General features: G+C 42.9%; 1 protein-coding gene and 1 long non-coding RNA gene across 2 annotated transcripts in view; one reads left to right on the top strand and one right to left on the bottom strand.

Moving 5' to 3' along the window:
* The window catches only part of LOC116974744 (EF-hand calcium-binding domain-containing protein 14-like), a 46142-nt gene extending 37161 nt beyond the window's left edge, over positions 1-8981 (top strand). Inside the window, exons 8-11 of the mRNA XM_033023459.1 lie at positions 45-240; positions 1740-1826; positions 7384-7560; positions 8553-8981. Coding sequence (XP_032879350.1) covers positions 45-240; positions 1740-1826; positions 7384-7559 — 459 coding nt within the window. The 3' untranslated portion in view covers position 7560; positions 8553-8981. The remainder of the gene's footprint in view (positions 1-44; positions 241-1739; positions 1827-7383; positions 7561-8552) is intronic.
* On the bottom strand, positions 875-10211 carry LOC116974760. The gene is made up of 3 exons (XR_004412426.1): positions 10100-10211; positions 8420-8421; positions 875-888 (listed from the first exon to the last, which is right to left on the bottom strand). It is a non-coding gene; the product is annotated as an uncharacterized LOC116974760 (long non-coding RNA).
* Between the last annotated feature and the right edge of the window lie 3620 nt (positions 10212-13831).

Below are 13831 nucleotides of genomic sequence, written 5' to 3'. Positions count from 1 at the left end.
TTATTTGGCGTTCAAATCCTTACCACTTTTTTAATTGCACATAGAACTTCGACAGAAATTACCGACAGATCTCTCAGCTGAGGGATCTGATCTATCAATCTGAAGATGCTTTGAATCAGACGGGTCAGCCAGCAACAATCATGGCCCATTTGCAAGTGGTAAATATCACAGAATCGCCTCAGCAACTGAACACCAGCAAAATCCCATGGTTAATAAGCCAAGAGGAAGATGCAAAACCAGGTAACTCCTTGGATGTGGTTTATACATAATCTCTAAACTGAACTATAATGGATGAGGAATGTAAGAGCAGTAGACCAAATGTTCCCTGGAAGTTTCTCTGACAATCAATAAGGTCATGATAGGTTTGATCTTCTCATCGGTACCACACTTGCTTCCTGTTACACGTAACCTTGGCTCCCCATAGATAAATCTCAACCTGGAATTTATTCAGTGAATCAGCCTGAATCGTACACTTAAATCAAAAATCACGAACTTCTAAGAAGATAAATCCATTCTCGTCTCACCTTAAATGAGTAAGCCTAATTCTGAAATGATAATTCTCTGTTCTAGATTCCCCCACAGTAACCAGATCATTTTTCGAAGACATGGACACCATTCATTGATTTATTACAAGGATAGCATGGTACAACACAACTTTGGAGTTAAATCTAATTACGAGTTGGGTGGGGAGGGATGCGAGGCAGGTATATTATCATTTTTTTTTTTTGTCTTGTTATTTCTCTATTCCTTCTTTCTTTTATTTACTCTTATTTATATATATATATAAGAGTAAATAAAAGAAAGAAGAAAGGATATTCCCCCACAACAAGAAATATCCATGCAGTATCCACCCATCACATCCCCACACAATCTTCAATAAAATCACCACTCATTCTTCTAAATTCTTCTGAGTGTAGGCGAAACTTGCTCAATCTTTCCATACATGACAGTTCCTCCTTCCCAAATCAATCTCATTAATATTTTCCGTCCGCCCTCCAGAAGCAAATAAGGCTCCAGAGCAAATATTCCTTAAATAAGGATATTCAGTACTCAAAGCCATCTCTAAAATGCACTGCATCATTTATTACTCAGTCGTTGTGTCTGCACTTTCTTTCTATGTTTCATATAGGAGGGCACTTGGATCACTCTGTATTCAGACTCATTCTTTACTTAAACAGTGTTCTGCTTTTCTATATTCCTACCACTGTGGATACTCCCATTTTACCACATTACACTCCGGTCTAGCGAATTTTTACCTATTCATTTAGAGTATCTATTTACCGTTGCATAAATTCTGCGCATTCCTCACTTGGTATTAGCAGCAAATTTTGCTATAATGCACTCAGTCCTTTCATCTTCATTATTAACATTATATTTCCACAGTTGAGGCCTTGCACTGATCCCGATGCTACCCCACAGTTTGTAACTTGCCAACGTGAAAGCTATTTATTATCACAAGGTTGCGAAATATGATAATTTACCAGTTACCTGCTCTGTGAGAACTTTAGACTCAGATTATTACAATTGTATTTCAGATAACAATAAGTAACATGAAAGTCTTATAATTTTGGTTTATGATATTTACAAACTATCCAGGTTAGTAATGCTTTATGCAGTATTAGGAATAATTGTACAGTGCTAAATAACATCATGGTACACGTTTCTTAGTTTTATTTTTACTGTCTGGATTTCCGAACTTGCATTTTGAAGACACTATAGATCTATTAATTTATTTGCAGATAACCAAACGTCAACCACAGAGGAATCCATCCTTGCAACTACTGCAAGAAATTTAATTTTGATTCCTTCAATAACAAATCTGAAAGGTGAGAAACATTAAAATTTATTTCTGTGACAACATAGCAGCATATAAAACTGTCTTGAAGGAATCTTACAGGAACCAGTGCATTTTCCATATGCAGTGTCTGAAACTGCAGAAAAATATGTGCAATAGTTCCTCGATTGGAGTTTAACACTTGGGCAAATCTGCTGAGATTCTTCCATTTCTACTAATAGATCTGCACCCCTTCATCCATTTTACTTGTTACATCCTCAAAAAATTCCAGAAGATTAGTCAAGCATGATTTCCCTTTCATAAATCCATGTTGACTTGGACTAATCCTTTTACTGCTATCCAAATGCCCCATTATTACCTCATTAATAATTGACTCCAGCATCTTTCCCACCACCGAAGTCAGGCTAACTGGTCTGTAATATACCGTTTTCTCTCTCGCTCCTTTCTTGAAATTATTATTCCTAATTCTATGATTCTTTGCTGGTCATCCAATTCACCGTAAGAGCCTATTTGGTAAATTAAAAAGAGTATGTTCTCCAAGCACACACAAGAAAAACTAAAATCTATTTGAAGTATCTAAAATAACTTAATTGAATTAATTGAGTGGCACGCAGTAGAGTTGCTGCCTTACTGTGGCAGAGACCTAGGCTTGACCCTGACTACGGATACTGGACACATGGAGTTTGTACGTTCTCCCTGTGACCGCATGGGTTTTCTCCTGGTGCTCTGGTTTCCTCCCACACTTGAAAGATGTACATGTTTGTAAGTTAATTGGCTTCTGTAAATTGTCCCTAGTGTGTAGGATAGTGCTAGTGTACGGGGTGATCACTGATCGGCATGGACTCAGTGGACGGAAGGGTGTTTCCACACTGTATCTCTAAAGTGTAAATAGAACCCTTTAAGGGCCTGTCCCAGTGGGCAGATGCAGTACAATATAGATAAATGTGAGTGCATGCGCCTAGCGCGACCAAACGTGGTGGCTTGAGGCGTACGACCTCGCGGGGCCGGTCCCACTTCCAACCGCGGAGCCGTCTGGAGTTGTGCGGGGCTGATCCCGACATCATACTCACCAATCAGCTGGACAGGAGGTGGGACGACTGAATTTGGACGTCGCACGGCGTTGGGCGGTTATGTCATCACGCAACGGCACGCCGGGCGGTGACGTCATCGCGCAACGCCACGCGCTAGGCAAGTCAAGACGCTGCGTACGGCGCCGAGGCGCTTCATATGGCCGTCGAGGCGCTGCGTACGGCCTCAATGCGGCTGTGGGCCGACAGGCCGTTGCCGCGCGGAATTTTTGGACAGTGTCAGTTATTCGGAGCCCTGCGCGATGTCGGGACCAGCTCCGCACAACTCCATACGGCTCCGGCGATCGAGGTGGGACCGGCCCCACGAGGCCGTACGGCTCAAGCGACCGCGTTAGGTCGCGCTTGCCGCATGCTGGTGGGACAGGCCTCTCTCTGAGCACCTGACTTTTTCCAGCACTAATTTAAACTAGTAGTTCAGATTGTGCATTTCCTTGCCTAAAAGCTTGAATATCTGTGGAACTTGCAGCACAGCAGTCCTTACTGGGCATTAGTCTACTACAAACTTCACTCAAGAAATGTCCCAAATAAGGGACATGCAGTGGATGTAGTGTATCTAGACTTTCAGAAAGCCTTTGATAAGGTCCCGCACGGGAGACTGGTGACTAAAATTAGAGCACATGGTATTGGGGGTTGGGTGTTGACATGGATAGAAAATTGGTTGGCCGACCGGAAGCAAAGAGTAGGAGTGAATGGGTCCTTCGCAGAATGGCAGGCAGTGGCGAGTGGAGTGCCGTAAGGCTCGGTGTTGGGGCCGCAACTGTTTACCATATATATATATTAATGATTTGGAAGAGGGAATTAGGAGCAACACTAGCAAGTTTGCGGATGACACAAAGCTGGGTGGCAGTGTGAACTGTGAAGAGGATGTTAGGAGGTTGCAGGGTGACCTGGACAGGTTGAGTGAGTGGGCAGATGCGTGGCAGATGCAGTATAATATAGAGAAATGTGAGGTTATCCACTTTGGTGGCAAAAACAAGGGGGCAGATTATTATCTCAATGGGGTTAGGTGAGGTAAGGGGGAGGTACAGCGAGACCTGGGTGTCCTTGTACACCGGTCACTGAAAGTTGGCGTGCAGGTACAGCAGGCAGTGAAGAAAGCTAAAAACACCTGGCCTTTAAAACACGAGGATTTCAGTATAGGTTCTTCTGCAGTTGTATAGGGCTCTGGTGAGACCACATCTGGAGTATTGTGTTCAGTTTTGGTCTCCTAATTTGGGTGCAGCGTAGGTTCACGAGATTGATCCCTGGGATGGCGGGACTGTCATTTGAGGAAAGATTGAAACGACTAGGGACTAGGCTTGTATTCACTGGAGATTAGAAGGATGAGGGGAGGGGGGGGGGGGGGGGGGGGGCGATCTTATAGAACCATATAAAATTATAAAATGACTGGACAAGCTAGATGCAGGAAAAATGTTCCCAATGTTGGGCGAGTCCAGAACCAGAGGCCACAGACTTAGAATAAAGTGGTCATTTAAGACGGAGGTGTGAAAAAGCTTTTTCACCCAGAGAGTTGTGAATTTATGGAATTCCCTGCCACAGAGGGCAGTGGAGGCCAAGTAACTGAATGGAGAGTTAGATAGAGCTCTAGGAGCTAGTGGAGTCAAGGGATATGGGGAGAAGGCAGACACGGGTTATTGATAGCGGACGATCAGCCATGATCACAATGAATAGCGGTGCTGGCTCGAAGGTCCGAATGGCCTCCTCCTGCACCTATTTTCTATGTAGTAATAATAATAATAAATACTTTATTAATCCCCTTTTCAGGGGAAATTCAGATGTCCTTGCAGCACACTAATTAAAATACAAAATAATATTAAAGAAGTTTAACATTAAAACATAAAAACATCCCCCCACAATGGTTCCCACTGTGAAGGAAGGCACAAAGTCCAGTCCCCATCCACTTGAGGCCCCCACAGTCGCCCCTACGGCGGCCCGATGTTTCAGGCCCTCTCGCCGGGTGATGGTGCTACGGCATCGGGAGAACCCTCTCAGCGGCATGGGGTGCCTGGAACGGCCGCTTCCTTGCCGGAGACCGTGGCTTCCAAGCCAACAGGACGCGCTGGACGGAGCTCCACCACTGGCGATCTCGGCGAGATCCCAGGCTCCCGATGTAAAGTTCAGAGTCGCTGGCTGCTCCACAGTCCCGCAGCTCCGCGATGTTCAATCTGCAGATCCCAGTATACCGGAGTTCCAGGGCAGTGACCCAGGCAAGGCATCGCCCGCTCCGCGATAGCACTCCAGCGCTGTGCCACCGCCGAAGCCGATGTTCTGGCCAGGTCCCCACAAGAAACGCCGCTCCAGGCCCGCTGGTAGACCACGAGGACGGGTCGAAGATGCTGCCCGGACGAAGGCAGCCTCTCCGACCAGGTAGGGACCCTGAAAAGCAGTTTCCCCCTCTCCCACACATAAAAAGATTAGACCCCCAACTAACACTCTTTTAACGTACAAATTTTTTAAAAAGTGGGGAAAAAACGGACAGCTGCAGGACAGGCAGCCGTACAGGACAGCGCCCCCATTCCCTCCTAAATAGTCATGGTAATACAATGTGTTCAGTTATTTGTACCAATCATCATGCTGAGATAGCATTTGGAAAATAAGCAAACTATTAGGTGTCACAGTGGGGACTAGAGTTCACATTCCTTTGCTAATCTGCTGCAGGGTTTGCTCATTAAAAAAATAACAAACCTAGGATGCTGGTTACATCTGAAAGACCTGATGTCTGTTTTATGCTTTAAGCCATTCAAAGAGTGTGAGATCTGATTAAACTTTCCAGAAACCACAAATATTTTTTTCGTTTAGTTCATTGTCACGTGTACCCAGGCCTGTTAAAAGTCTCTTTTGTTGCGTGCTATCCAGTCAGCAAAAATATTACAATCAAGCAACCCACAGTGTACAGTACAGGATAACGGGAATAATGTTCGGTGCAAGATGAAGTCAGTAAAGTCCAATTAAAGATAGTCCGAGAGTATCCAGTGAGGTAAATGATAGCTCAGGGCATCTCTCTTTTTGGTGGTAGGATGATTGTGTAGCCTGAATACAGCTGGGAAGTAACTGTCCCTGAATCAGGAGGTAACCTACAAACCTACTCTTGTGATACGTCACAAAGAACAGCAAATATCTGCAATTATAAATCATTTTTCAAGAAACTTAAAAAAGTCCCAGTACCTTGTAATGAAAAGATAATGTCTTGTATCCAATCATGAGAAATGATTAGAGTGTGTTGCATAAAGTATACCCAGAGTTCTAAAAATGCTCTGACAATGACTAACATGTCAGGTGATTTGTTAACATTCTATCTAATGAACACCAATTTCAAATAATATAATGGTTGATCTTCTCAATTTAGTACAATATCCCAATGTTTTTATTATACATTCTTCCATTGATAAGCAGAAGCCTGGCCACATGTATCTAGAAACTGCACATTCCCTGCACAGATTGCATGTTCCTCCTGTGGGTTTCCTCTGTGCTCAGGTTTCCCTCCACATCCCAAGGTGGTGCAGGTTTGTAGGTTAATTGATATCTGTAAATTGCCCCTGGGATGCAAGGAATGGATGTGAAAGTGGGATAACATAAAACTAATGTGAAAGGGTGATTAATGATCGGCATAGCCTCGGTGGGCCGAAGGGCTTGTTTCCGTGCTGTACCCCTAAACTGTAGCATTTTCCTCTTATTATACATATTATCGCATATGGTCAGTTTATGATTTAACCATTGAATATCCAGATCTGCATTTCAGATTTTGTAAATTTTATTTTCTTGTTTAATTCTTTACTTTACCAAATAGTGGATGGCCTGGATAGAATGGATGTGGAGAACATGTTTCCACTAGTAGGAGAGTCTATGACTAGAGGCCATAGCTTCAGAATAAAAGGAAGTTCCTTTAGGAAGGAGAAGCGGAGGAGTTTCTTTAGTCAGAAATCTGTGGAATTCATTGCCACAGAAGGCTATGAAGGCCATATGGATATTTTTGAGGCAGATTGATAGATTCGTGATTAGTACGGGTGTCGGGGGTTATGGGAGAAAGGCAGAATGGTGTTAGGAGGGAGAGATCAGCTATACTTTAATAGCAGAGCAGACTTGATGGGCCGAATGGTCCAATTCTGCTCCCATCACATGAACTTTTTCCATTACCTGTTATCCATTCATAATTTCCCAAAACATTTTTGATAGGTTGAACAATCCTTGTTCCAGGCACTGGCTCTATCCCTGAACTCTATCTCTGTTACATTGATGACTGCATCAAAACTACCTCCTGCACCCATGCAGAACTCATGGACTCGTCAACTTCACCAATTTTCTTCCTGCACTCAAATTTGCTTAGACCATCTCCGATACCTCCCTCCCCTTTCTTTTAAGGATATCGCTGTAAAAATTGTTGGTCTGAAGAAGTGTCTCGACCCGAAACGTCACCCATTCCTCCTCTCCAGAGATGCTGCCTGTCCCACTGAGTTACTCCAGCTTTTTGTATCTATCTTTGATCAATACTCCTTCTTCCAGCACTCCGTTCCTTCTTCTATGAAGCAGACTGGAGTGGGCGTGGTTACCTGACGTATGAGGACCTCGTGAGTAACCTTGGGGAAAGGACACCACCTGGACAAGAAATTAAAAAGTTTGATGTAAACGACGATGACAGATTCACCTATATGGAAATGGTCAATGCTTTAGGATTATAAGGTAACAATTGTGAAACAATGGTTAAGCTTTCCTGTAATTCACTATAGCTTATTTGATTGTGCTAATGCAATCAGGCAGGAGTGTTACATTTCATCACTTCTCTGTATTTAAGAATTAATTTGTACTATTTAATATTTTTCCTTTTAATTGGATGATTAAATGTGCCCATATGAGTCAGACTTACTATTCCTTACAGCAACAGCTTATGTAGTTTATCAGAACTGCACGACAAATGGACCTGCTCCGAACATCACTGCTCTGACCATCTTCAACTGCATCCTCGATGTTTTCACACAGTTGGGCAGATGACTTAATGATCTAACGGCTTGGGGCATAGAACAATATAGTGTATGAACAGGCCCTTTGGCTCATGATGTCTATGCCAACATGATGCAAATTTAAACTGCATATCTGCCTGTATATGGTCTATATACCACCATTCTCTGCCTTGGTTTGTTCAATATTTTTCCTGTGGAATATGTTCAATTGGCAAGTTAATGCCCTACTGGCAAGGATTCCACAAAAAAATATCACCTGTTCATCTTTTCCAAAGAACATGTTGCACTTTGGTGGGTGCTTGTAATGTGCTGCCGGGGTTGTTGGTGGAGGCAGTTATGATGGTGGCACATGAATATGCAAGGAAATGGATCATGAGGAGATTAATTCAACTTGAAATCGTGACCTGGGCTGACATTGTGTGCTGAAGTTCTTGTTCCTGCACGTGAATGCAGCCAAGCAAAATACCCCAAGTTTTAGAATTGGGCCAGGAGGCCAGGGCAGAGAATGGAAGAAAAATGGCAGAACTATATTTATGTTTGAATAGTTTGTCGCCTTTGTTTTATTTAATTTCTGAGTAAACTCCTGAACCATAATTAAACATCAAAAAGATGGAAACAGCATACAAAGTTTGCTATTAAGTGCATATTATTTTGTCATCAAACAAGACTATAGAGGAATGTGAATTTATTTATCGTTTTATCAATTTTTTACAGAGTAAAGCCAAGAAATCCTCCAGCATAAGGACAGATGTCTACAATGCCCTTACTTTCTGCTGCTTAGAGCCAGACTAACAACCACAATATTTTGCATTAATTTGAGGAAATTCAACTGTGGTGAAGCTTTGTATTTAAATTAAAAAATGCTGAATGCTGTTACAAAACATGTAATGATCTAGTTTGTTATAAATTTTATTTGCTGTGGAAAATTCATTTGTCCAGCCTTTGTTTTGCAGGGTGAAAGTAGAGCAGCCTCATGTTACAAACAATACTATACGTTTAGTGGTTCATATTTTAGTTTACAGTGCATGTTTAAAATGGGCAATTTCAAACATCTCTGAAGTGTATAATGTAAAAATTAACAGCTAAAGTAATGACAATAAAAGTATTTGTTACCTCAAATAAAATTGAACATTTTTTAAGTGATATGGTGTATGTGACACTGATGAAACAACTCTTATGGGTTGCTCTTCCATAATTAATAATCAACAAACTCATACATATTTAAAAACCCTACACATACCTGCACCTGGAATAGACAATAGGTGCAAGAGTAGGCCATTCGGCCCTTCGTGCCAGCACCCATTCAATGTGATCTTGGCTGATCATCCCCAATCAGTACCCCGTTCCTGCCTTCTCCCCATATCCCCAGACTCCGCTATCTTTAAGAGCCCTATCTAGCTCTCTTGAAAGTATCCACAGAACCGGCCTCCACCGCCCTCTGAGGCCGAGAATTCCACAGACTTGCAACTCTCTATCAGCAAAAGTGTTTCCTCATCTCCGTTCTAAATGGCTTACCCCTTATTCTTAAACTGTGGCCCCTGGTTCTGGACTCCCCCAACACAGGGAACATGTTTCCTGCCTCTAGCGTGTCCAAACCCTTAACAATCTTATATGTTTCAATGAGATATCCTCTCATCCTTCTAAACTGCAGAGTGTACAAGCCCAGCCACTCCATTCTCTCAGCATATGACAGTCCCGGAAATTAACCTTGTAAACCTAAGCTGCACTCCCTCAATAGCAAGAATGTCCTTCTGCAAATTAGGGGACCAAAACTGCACACGATACTCCAGGTGTTGGCTCACTAGGGCCGTGTATAACAGCAGAAGGACCTTTTTGCTCATATACTCGACTCTTGTTATAAAGGCCAACATGCCTTTCGCTTTCTTCACTGCCTGCTGTACCTGCATGCTTACTTTCATAGACTGATGAACAAGGAACCCCCAGATCCCATTGTACTTCCCCTTTTCCCAACTTGACGCCATTTAGATAGTAATCTGCTTTCCTGTTTTTGATACCAAAGTGGATAACCTCACATTTATCCACATTAAATGGAGAGTGAGTTTCCCTGAGGGTTCTCTCACTAGTCCAGAGCCATTATACTCTCCACTGATCTTGACCCCAATCCCCACCATCCATCAAATTTCTACTGCTTTTGCATTAAAGTTTCACTGATTCGCTTTCTCTGTGTTCTATTAAATAGTGCCAATATCCATTGGTTGCATTCTGAGGCAGCATCAGATTTAAATTGATTAATTCTTAACTTCCTTTGCGTTGGTCATGACTATTAGCTGATGACACAGTGGCGCCGCTGGTAGAGCACCAGAGACCTGGGTTCAATCCTGATTGAGGGTATTGACTGTATGGAGTTTGCACGTTTTACCTGTGACTGCATGCGTTTCCTCTGGATGCTCCAGTTTCCTCCTGCATTCCAAAGATGTGCTGGTTTATAGGTTAATTGGCCTCTGTAAATTGCCTCTCATGTGTAGGATGAAGAGGTGGGATAACAGAACTAGTATGAACCGATGATTGATTGTTGGCCTGGGCTGAATTGCCTTTTTTTTGTGCCACATCTTTAAAAAATTACTTATTTTTACTGCTTTTGAACGTAGAATTGTACCACACAGGAACAGGTTCTGTGGTCCATGATGTCCAAGACAAAATAATGCCAAATTAAACTACCCTCCTCTTCCTGCATGTAATCCATTCTCTGCCTATCCATGTGCTTTCTAAAGCCTGTCAATGCCACGATCATTTCAGCCTCCACCATCACATATGGCAGTGTGTTCCAGGCACCCATTTGGATACAAGATACATTTGTAAACAAACACTGCCTTGCATCTCTCACCTTAAAGCTATGCCCTTGGGCATTTTCCACTTTGTGGAAAAAGGCTCTGAATGTCTACCCTCTTATAATTGTATATACTTCTATCTCAACCTCCAACATTCTAGAGAAAACAAAGCAGTTTGTCTAACCTCTCTTTATTGCTAATCTCTACACTGCTCCTTCCAACGCCCTGGGTCCTGATCTAACATCAAACCTATACCCTACCCCAGGTTCCAATTTCATTTCAGTGCACAAACCCTGAGGCCCCAACTTGGTCTATGGAATTCAGGATGCATCCTTCTCGTCATCCACTCTAACCAGTTTTTTTTATTTGCAAGCTCCACAATATCATGGAGGAATATTGAGCCAAGGGCAACACGGTGGCACAGCAGTAGAGTTGCTGCTATACAGCGCCAGAGACCTGCATTCGATCCTGACTAAAGACAATAGGTGCAGGTGTAGGCCATTTGACCCTTCGAGTCAGCACCGCCATTCACTGTGATCATGGCTGATCATCCCCAATCAGTACCCCGTTCCCGCCCTCTCCCCATATACCTTGACTACGCTATCTTTAAGCGCTCTAACTCTCTTTTGAAAGCATCCAGAGAATTGGCCTCCATTGCCTTCTGAGGCAGAGAATTCCACAGATTCACAACTATCTGGGTGAAAAAAGTTTTTCCTCATCTCTGTTCTAAATGGCCTACCCCTTATTCTTAAACTGTGGCCCTTGGTACTGGACTTCCCCCAACATCGGGAACATCTTTCCTGCCTCTAGCGTGTCCAATCCCTTAATGACCTTGTATGTTTCAATAAGATCCCCTCTCATCTTTCTAAATTCCAGTGTATACAAGCCCAGCCGCTCCATTCCTTCAACATATGACAGTCCCACCATCCCGGGAATTAACCTTGTGAACCTGCGGTGCACTTCCTCAATAGCAAGAATGTCCTTCCAAAAATTTGGAGACCAAAATGGCACACAATACTCCAGGTGTGGTCTCACTAGGGCCCTGTACAACTCTTGTTATGAAGACCAACATGCTTTCTTCACTGCCTGCTGTACCTGCATGCTTACTTTGTGTTTAAGAAGGAACTGCAGATGCTGGAAAATCAAAGGTAGACAAAAGTGCTAGAGAAACTCAGCGGGTGCAGCAGCATCTATGGAGCGAAGGAAATAGGCTGACTTTCAGTGACTGATGAACAATGACACCCAGATCTTGTTGTACTTCCCCTTTTCCTAACTTGACACCATTCAATAATCTGCCCTCCTGTTCTTGCTACCAAAGTGGATAACCTCACATTTATCCACATTAGACTGCATCTGCTCACTCACCCAACCTGGCCAAGTCGCCCTGCATCCTCCTCACAGTTCACACTGCCACCCAGCTTTGTGTCATCTGCAAATGTTGATGTTACTTTTAATCCCTTCATCAAAATCATTAATGCATACTGTAAATAGCTGGGATCCCAACACCGAGCCTTGCGGTACCCCATCAGTCACTGCCTGCCATTCTGAAAGGAACCTGTTAATCCCTACTTTCCTGTCTGCCAACCAATTTTCTATCCATATCAGTGCCCTACCCCCAATACCATGTGCTCTAATTTTGCCCACAAATCTATGTGGGACCTTATCAAAGGCTTTCTGAAAGTCCAGGTACACTACATCCACTGGTTGTTACATTCTCAAAAAATTCCAGAAGATCAGTCATGTATGATTTCCCTTTCGTAAATCCATGCTGACTCTACCGAACCTGTTACTGCTATCCAAATGTGCCGCTATTTAATCTTTTATAATTGACCAGCATCTTCCCCACCACCGATGTTAGGCTAACTGGTCTATAATTCCGTTTTCTCTCCCCCTCCTTTCTTAAAAAGTGGAATTACATTAGCCACCCTCTAATCCACAGGAACTGATCCTAAATCTATAGAACATTGGAAAATGATCATCAATGCGCCCACGATTTTTAGTGCCACTTCCTTAAGTACCCTGGGATGCAGACCATCAAGCCCTGTGGATTTATCAGCCTTCAGTCCCATCAGTCTACCCAACACCATTTACTGCCTAATGTGAATTTCCTTCAATCCCTAGGTCCTCTGGCCACTGGTACATCTGGGAGATTGGATCTGTCTTCACTAAGGAAGACACAAAGTACCTGTTCAACTTATCTGCCATTTCCTTGTTCCCCATAATAAATTCATCTGTTTCTGTCTTCAAGGGGTCAACTTTGGTCTTAACTAATTTTTTCCTCTTCACATACCTAAAGAAGCTTTCACTATCCTCCTTTATATTCTTGACTAGTTTACCTTGTTACCTCATCTTTTCTCCCCGTAGTGTCTTTTTAGTTATCTTCTGTTGCTCTTTAAAAGTTTCCCAATGGCTTCCCGCTCATCTTTGCTGTGTTATACTTCTCTTTTAATTTTACACTGTTCTTGACTTCCCTTGTCAGCCACTCTTACTCCCCTTAGAATCTTTCTTCCTCTTTGGAATGAACTGATCCTGCACCTTCTGTATTATCAGTTAGGTATGTCGATTCTACTGCAGTGTATGTTTATGTTAAATTTTATTTTATGTGTGTATTGTGTTCTTTTCACTTAGTATGGCTGTATGGTAACTCAAATTTCAACGTACCTTAATTGGTTAAGAGACAATAAATGCAAACTTGATTCTCAGAAATACCTGCCATTGTTGTTCCACTATCATCCATGTTACGGTCTCTTTCCAGTCATTTTGGCCAGCTCCTCCCTCATGGCTCTAGTCCCCTTTACCCAACTGTAATACTGATACTTCCGATTTTCCCTTCTACCTCTCAAATTGTAGATTAAAACGTATCATGTAATGGTCACTACCTCCTAATGGCTCATTTACCTTGAGTTGCCTTGTGAAACCCAGTTCATTACACAACACTAAATCCAGAATTGCCTTCTCTCTGGTAGGCTCCAGTACAAGCTGCTCTAAGAATCCATCTTGGAGGCACTCCACAAACTCCCTTTCTTGGGGTCCAGTACCAACCTGATTTTCCCAGTTGAAATCTCCTATAACCACCGTAGCATTACCTTTGCGACATGCCAATTTTAACTCTTGATTCAACTTGCACCCTTTTTCCAGGCTACTGTTTGGGGGCCTGTAGATAACTATGGGTGCTGTCTGTATGGAGTTTGTACGTTCTCCCTG

Source organism: Amblyraja radiata, chromosome 1, assembly GCF_010909765.2.
Source record: "Amblyraja radiata isolate CabotCenter1 chromosome 1, sAmbRad1.1.pri, whole genome shotgun sequence".
Lineage (NCBI taxonomy): Eukaryota > Metazoa > Chordata > Chondrichthyes > Rajiformes > Rajidae > Amblyraja > Amblyraja radiata.
Note: the sequence above shows the minus strand (reverse complement) of the source record. Positions and strands in the feature narration are given on the sequence as shown.